General features: G+C 36.8%; 2 protein-coding genes across 5 annotated transcripts; one reads left to right on the top strand and one right to left on the bottom strand.

The window, feature by feature from the left end:
• LOC21386872 (phosphatidylinositol transfer protein 3) lies at nucleotides 1-3,219 on the top strand. Its single transcript, XM_010098085.2, has 6 exons — nucleotides 1-191; nucleotides 1,261-1,343; nucleotides 1,444-1,620; nucleotides 1,737-1,835; nucleotides 1,922-2,167; nucleotides 2,563-3,219. The coding sequence occupies exons 2-6, from the start codon at nucleotides 1,269-1,271 to the stop codon at nucleotides 2,860-2,862; spliced, it is 897 nt and encodes a 298-aa protein (XP_010096387.1). The 5' UTR covers nucleotides 1-191; nucleotides 1,261-1,268; the 3' UTR covers nucleotides 2,863-3,219.
• Nucleotides 3,220-3,353: 134 nt separating this feature from the next.
• LOC21386871 (uncharacterized protein At1g01500) lies at nucleotides 3,354-7,342 on the bottom strand. 4 transcript variants are annotated; one of them, XM_024165616.1, is made up of 3 exons: nucleotides 6,960-7,342; nucleotides 5,146-5,929; nucleotides 3,354-3,883 (listed from the first exon to the last, which is right to left on the bottom strand). In XM_024165616.1, exons 2-3 carry the CDS (start codon nucleotides 5,866-5,868, stop codon nucleotides 3,650-3,652), a joined length of 957 nt encoding a protein of 318 aa, XP_024021384.1. In that variant the 5' UTR covers nucleotides 5,869-5,929; nucleotides 6,960-7,342; the 3' UTR covers nucleotides 3,354-3,649. The 4 variants fall into 4 exon arrangements, with proteins under 4 accessions (XP_024021384.1, XP_024021385.1, XP_024021383.1 ...); XM_024165617.1 differs by having other exon boundaries at nucleotides 5,146-5,926; XM_024165615.1 differs by lacking the exon at nucleotides 6,960-7,342 and adding an exon at nucleotides 6,438-6,555.
• Nucleotides 7,343-7,569: the final 227 nt, after the last annotated feature.

Below are 7,569 nucleotides of genomic sequence, written 5' to 3'. Positions count from 1 at the left end.
TCGTTCACACTCTCTCTCCATTTCTCTTTCACAGCTGTGCGTCTTGGACTTCATGGTCCGGGCTTTGATGATCACCGCACTCTCGTGAATAGAAAAAGAGAATTTTCTCTCTTGGTGGGGTGGGTAAAGGCAAAAAAGAAAAGAAAAAATAGAGAGAGAGAGATAGGAGGTCGTGCGAACTATCTCTTCGGGTACGCTAAGTTCTTTTTTTCTTCTTCTTCTTCTTCTTTCCGTTTCCCACTCTGCCTCCTTTTCAATCTGCAAATCTCTATTCTTTGCCTTTATTTTTCTGTTACGAGTTGCGATTTGTTTATATTTCGATGATAATTTTTCGCCACTTTCCTGCTCTTTTTTTTTATTTTTTTTTTGCTCGTGGATTTTGGTTTTGACGATTCCAAATTTTTTGGAATGCACAAGGTCCTGCGTTTTTTTTTCCTTTAAAAAAAAAAAGAAAAACCTAGGACTCTGTTTTTTCACCCAAATTTTGTATTTATTTTTGGAAAAAGATCAGTAAAGTTTTCTATTTTTCATTTTTTTTTTTATAATTAAACATCAGTAAAGCTGAACTTGAAAATTGGACACTCGCACAGACAAAATGTTAGGCAGACATAAGTGCAGATTTTCTGTCTCATGGACTCATGTATTCTAATTTTTCGTTCTCTAAAATCTTATTAAAAAATTGTTATTTATATGTGTAACCCGATCTTAAATTCCTTGTCCCCTTCTTTTTTCCCTTGAAGTGGTTGGGTCATGTTTCGTTTGTTGATATGAAATACGATTCACTTAACAAGCCTTTCATTTGGTTACTATTCACTCCATTTTCCGACATTTGGAGACATTAGGGATTATGTTGATCGTATTATTATGATTTTTATCTTTAAAAAATAAACTAGAAATTTTAATTTAATAGGTTATTTGCAAGAGCATTTTACTTGTTTTGAACGTCAATGCTTTTTTTTTTTTTTTAAAAAAATCTTTGTGCTGAATTCTTGCTGTGGCGTTTCTTTTCTGAACGCAAATTGTTGACTTGGGTACTACTTGTTTAAATGTTCAGTTCAATTTTTGCCACTTTTTGACCAAGGAATCTTGCTTGTCCAAATATTTTGCACCTTAGATCTGTTTCGCTTATTTGCTCACCATTTCTTTGTTTGACACAAGTGATCTTGGCCCTAAAAGAAAAATTTTAAAACATTTCTTGCATAATAAAAGTTAGTCCATTGTGATACATCTTAAAAGCTGAAGTTAGTCCTCGTTTGACAGATTGCAAAATGAGTGGCATGTTTCGTCGACGGAGTAATTTTCATCAGGAACAGGAGAATGATTCATCACAGCAACAGATAACGGTATGCCTGGCTGTAGTTGATTTCTGCAATGAAGCTTCAGAGACTAAAAAAATACGTCTATTTGAGATAATGTTGCATATACTTGTTTCTAATATGCCAGATCAACGAGCTCAGGGCTGCGATTGGGCCACTAACTGGACGCAGTTCACAGTACTGCACTGATGCGTGCTTCAGAAGGTACTTGGAAGCTCGGAACTGGAACATAGAAAAATCAAGGAAGATGCTGGAAGATTCGCTTAAATGGAGATCGACTTTTAAGCCCGAGGAGATCCGATGGGTAACTAACAAAATGAGCAGGTCCATTTTCTAAGTTTGCCTATAAAATTTTACCGACTACTGAAGCATGGTTGTGTGTGTGTGTGTGTGTGTGTGTATTTTGGTTGTTGTTGTTAGGATCAAGTTGCAATTGAAGGTGAGACCGGAAAAGTCTACAGAGCAAATTTTCATGACCGGCATGGGCGGAGTGTTCTTATATTGAGACCGGCTAGACAGGTCAGTATCTGGGTGAATCACATTGAAAATTTGTTGATCTGTTTGATTAGTATTGAAGACTAATTGCGTGCTAAAACTATTTGCAGAACACCGCGTCATTAGATAATCAGATGAGACATCTTGTGTATCTTATAGAGAATGCAATCCTAAACCTTCCAGAGGGTCAAGAACAAATGGCATGGTTGATAGACTTTACTGGGTGGACATTGAGCACAAGCGTGCCGATTAAATCAGCTCGAGAAACTGTCAATATTCTGCAGAACCATTACCCGGAGAGGCTGGCTGTGGCTTTTCTGTATAATCCCCCGAGGATTTTTGAAGCCTTTTGGAAGGTTCGAGTTCTGAACAAAACCTGTTTTTATCTCTCTTCTTAGCTGATGTTAAGAATGGCCAACAGACGGTAAAAGTGATTTTTGGTTCATTGTGATGATTGAACAATTTGAGTTCTTGATCAAGGCAGGTTAAAATCTTACCGATGTATCGGGTGTGATTGTGGTGATATTCTCACTAGAAAATAGAATGTTGGGATGTGATGTAGAGAGAAATACATTGTCGTGTTCAGTCCTAGTTCCATGTTTGGACTGTAAGGGATGTTCTCCGCAACAACACAACTCGGATGTTTCACTGACCTTTTTAGTACTTTAACATTGCATCTCTAACAACATTTGTTAGTTGCTTCTTGTTCCTCTTCGAGATTTGTGATTCTCCATTTTTGCTATTGATGTAGATTGTGAAGTATTTCTTGGACACCAAGACCTTCCACAAGGTCAAGTTTGTTTACCCTAAGAACAAAGATAGCGTGGAGCTTATGAGACAGTACTTTGATGAGGAAAATCTCCCAACGGACTTTGGTGGAAAAGCCGTATTGGCGTATGACTATGAGGAGTTTTCAAGACAAATGGCTCTAGATGATGCCAAAGCAGCTGCTTTATGGGGTTCCAATGAGAAGCTCAATCATCCCACCAACGGCTATTCTGGTGCTGTGGCGGCTCCGGAACCACCTTCCCTTGCACCACCAGCCAGCTGAACTGAGTCGGCCTATTTTCCTTCTGATGTTCTGAGAACTAGGAAATTCTCTAAATGCCTTGAGGATTTTTTTTTTTTTTTTTTTTTTGGAGTAATCTATAAATGCCTTGAGTTTTAGCTGAAAAATATTATCAATTATCAGCTAAATTAACAAGGAGATTACAATCCTCATGTTGTTTAGTGGTAAATGTGCGTCTGTAAGAGCAAGATCAGGCTCGGATTTTAAGAAAACTGTACTTTTAAACATGGATAAATCTAGGTATCCTGGGAAACTGGCCAATCAAACATCTGGAAAAATGAATGATTGGATGCATGTCTTTGTTTTAGTGATATTTTTCCTATTTTCAAGAATAATTCACAAAGCAAGTACGTTTTCTAATATTCGTTTCTGTTTCTTTTCCTTGTGGGAAAAGCTAAAATCCATGGTTAACTTTAAGAAGTCCACATTATTCTACTACTGCAAATTAAATCCAAACACTTCATAAACTCTCCAGAAAAAGGGTTTTATTTACAATGACAGTACAACTTATACAAGCTTTAAATTAGTCATTCTAACTTTGAGAACACAAGAAAAAGATTTATTTCCCCATTTGTATAGGAATCAAATATGTCACACTTTTTTCTAAACAAGCATTACCGCATTACGAAACTAACAAAATACACCCGTAAACAAAATTTTTTTTTCCAACAGTCGGCTACACAGTCAAAATCTTCACTTTCGATGTCAAGGACACAGACGAAGTTAGCTGCCTTTATACGATATATATTATGCGTGAACAAAGTGGTCGTCACAGAAGCCTCCTTTTGAAGTTCCGAGTGGTTGTTTGGTAGGTACGAACCAACAAGCCAACGCCTATACCAATTCCAAGGCAAATGCCAAGTCCAATCCCAACCCCAACTCTAACTCCAGCATTGAACCAGGAGAGTTCACCATCTTCACCTTCCATGTATTCTGTTCTCCTCCAATACATGTTGTTATAATCCTCCTCATTTTCTGGTTTATAGTTTCTGTATTCCGCCAACTGCATATTCCAAATTTAAGAGAGAGTTAAAAGTCAGAAGCCCAACAAGTATAATTAAGTAGAATTTAGAAAAACGAAAACAATGTACAAGCAGATTGTTCAACAACACAGACAGTAAGCAAACTTTTCACATTTGTTCTGTTTGCATCTTCTTTTACAACGAGTAAAATTGAAACAAACAGAAAATACATGGGCCAACGACACCGTTAAAATAATACACAAAGACTGAACTCTCTCTCTCTCTCTCTCTCTCTAACTACTAAAGAGATCTATAGTTATAAAATATGAATGTGAGCAGAGGCAACTAAGAAAAGTTCAATATTCTGTGTCGAAATTTTGCAAGAGAGCAAATTATTGATGTGGCGTCACAATTAAAAAATGATAACAACACTTTTTTTTAGTAGAAATGATAACAATACGTTGATGCCTTATCTAGTTGAAAACTTTCAGCTAAAGCGACGGAAATCGATGCATGTTGTCCACAATCATCTTCTCTACTCGTTTCCAAGACACGTATGAGTCAAAGTAAACACTTATAAAAGCAAATATTTTGGACAAAGCCAAATAGTTTAATGGATAGAGATAAGATGACAGAAACAAAGATTAACAAGCTGGAGATGGCTTTTTTTGCTTATGAAACCAGAGACGCTTATTTTACGGAAAACCCAACTTCTGTGATGGAAGTACCCAAACACCTAAGTAATGTGTGGGCCCCATGGTGACATTGGCCAGCCCATGCCACGTCTGTGTTTGGCAGAACAAGGGTGTTGAAAATAACGCAGCTAAAAAAAATACAAATGAGTACTATCCCATGACTTGAAACCCGTGCCCTGCCCATACTCCATTACATATCTAGGATAAGATTCTTTTGGCAGTCCTCGTCCAAGACAAACTGGATTTCATCTGACGGGACATGTTCATAGACAGGAATCACAACAAAAAGGTAACCATATCATGCATGAATGAATAGCTCAAACAATGTCTTTCATTTACATCCTAGAGGTTGCTGGGTCATTTCATTGATTTATGAGTTATGACTAAATGGACTAGGAAACCAAACTGCAACGCTAAACCATAATCTTCAATAACATGCTAGATCTTTATCAATGCCATAAATGAAAAATGCTATAATGCTGTGAGGTACAAGATGAATCAGTAATTGCTTGCCAAGAAAAAAGATGAATGAGTAATGTAAAATGAGAAAGCCAAAAACCACATCACAGATATCCATCCTCCAAATCAGAAGTTCTTCGGATCATTACCTGCAAATCAAGTTCTGGAGCCACATCTTTCTGCGATTCAGTTGTTTCATTCTCTGGTATTGCATCCAACATCCCCTTCCTGATGTGCTTCTTACGGAAACAAGGCTGCAAAGTCTTTGTCAAGATAATCGGCGTTCCAGAAAAGCAACCCGCAACATAAACCTCAATCGTTGGCGCGGGCAATTCCGTGCCACCAAGATGTTTCCCTTTCAGGAATCCTGCCGCAGTGGTTATCTCTGATTCGCAGTTCATGCTCCATCGCTTGGCACTGTTTTTCAACTCCCCAACAAACCCATTACTGTTGGACATCTCAAGAACTCCAGAGAGAATGAGATCGTCTTTATCAAACACCTGGAATTTCAAACTCCCAGTTAACCTTATACTGTCCGTGCTCACAAACGTGGCCTCCTCGGATTTCTTATCCGCGCGATCCCTTCTAAGAAGGGACGAGACTCCGTCGGAGTAAATGCTGGCTCTAGAGCCATTAACTTCCAAAAGGGTGTCAGGGCTTAGAGGAATATGGTTGAGAGTTAGAAATTCCGGTGTTGAATCATCAACCTTGAAATTACTGACCCTCACATAGAACACTCTCAACTCAAACCATGGCGGTGATAATTTAGTGCAGGGCTGGTAAGGAGAGTATCTAATAACCTGGAGGCCTGGATCAGCCGCTTCGCCATTGATTTGTGCTTCACAAGAACCTTCCATGGCTAAGGAGCTCATTCTTCGCTGAAACCTCTTAATTTTCTCAGCAGATTGAACTCAGATCGCCATTGAAAACCTGCTATTGAATCAAACATAATAATTTGGTATTCATAAAATCAAAGGAAAAGGAATTAACATAACAACGACCCATAAACCCTAACGGACAAACTCCAATAGAAGACTAGAATAGAGAGATACCATAAGAACAGAACAAGGTTAAATATAGCATATGCCAGTAAATTTAAGCCTAAAAGAGAACCCTAATTTTTAGGAACAGAAGGAAAAAAAAAATTTGTTTGAACATAAAAAAAGAAAAACAATAAAATTTCAGAGAACAAGTATTTGCACACTCCTAAATGGCAAATCCAAGTGGAAAAAACAGAAATTTTCACGAAGAGAGGAAAATAAAAGCGATCGGAATCAATTATAAAGAAAAACCTCGGAGAAAGCCTAGAAATTTAATCGTTTTTTATGAAAATTATACAAAATGAGAATTTAACAACGAAGCTCATAACAATCACAGAACAACAACATTGAAAACCAAAACAAAAAGAAAAAAAGAAAAAACAGGGAAAGAACCCACGAACCGCATCATCCCACGATATAGAATTATTCCAAGAAGAAAAACTATGTCTTCGATCTTCGTTTCGTCGAGTTTGGAAACGAAATCCCCGACAGGAAAAAAAAATTAAATTCCTAAATATATCAGAGGAGACAAAAAAAAAAAAAAAAAAAGGAAGGAATGGAAAAAGAAAAAGGAAAAAATAAACACGTCTCGACAAAAATAAGCCTACGATTAAGGGTTCGTTTGGTTGGAGGATTCAAACCATGTGATTCGAACTATTTTTGATTTACGTGTATTTTTTGTGAGAGAAAATACTGTAATGAATCACAAATCATGATTCAAATCAGGGAACGAATCCCTCTACTAAATACACCCTAACAAATAAAGCACACGTCAGACAACCGGCCAAAACGTCTCTCTCTCTCTCTCTCTCTAACGATACAGAGCCACTGACAAAAGTACCCACTAATTCCGATCCGCAAAAAATACAACTTTTCAGTAATAATAATAATAATAATAATAATAATAATAATAATAAACATACCATTGAATTCTTCCATCCACAAATCTCAATCTTTTGGCAGTCGCTTTATAAATCCCAAAATCAAATCCTATAGATAGAGTGACTTCTCTTATCGCTTTCGAGCCTTCAAGGTCAGGGATTTAGATGCATACCCACTTAGAAAGAATTTTCGTGGCCACCAAAAGTCTCTATGAAAACAAATAAATTATTTTCTCGGGAATGAAAACGAAAAAATAGAGGTGGGGGGTAATCTGAAACTCTCCAAAAGAAAGAATGGTCGAAAAGAAGGAGAAGGGGGAGAGATATAGATATAGATATAGTGAGTGAGTATATGATGTTTTTGAAGAAATGGGCTCTCTGGTCTGATCTTATCCGATCAGCAGGCGTAGAATTTGCATTCACGAGGCTGGTGTCCCTGAAAGGGATGGGCAAACATAGGAATAGATATTTAACGACTAATATTATTATTTTCGTTTAATATTCTATTAATTTATTTTCATTTTATTCTTCCTCTTTTTTTCCCTGGGAAAAACTATAGACGATGAATAATATGCGAATATAATTATGGCTCATTTTATCGATTTAAATTTTATTATAATAAAAATTTTAAAAAATAATAAAATTTAATTTT

The sequence above is a fragment of the Morus notabilis genome, unplaced genomic scaffold (assembly GCF_000414095.1).
Source record: "Morus notabilis unplaced genomic scaffold, ASM41409v2 Scaffold1684, whole genome shotgun sequence".
Classification (NCBI taxonomy): domain Eukaryota; kingdom Viridiplantae; phylum Streptophyta; class Magnoliopsida; order Rosales; family Moraceae; genus Morus; species Morus notabilis.
Note: the sequence above shows the minus strand (reverse complement) of the source record. Positions and strands in the feature narration are given on the sequence as shown.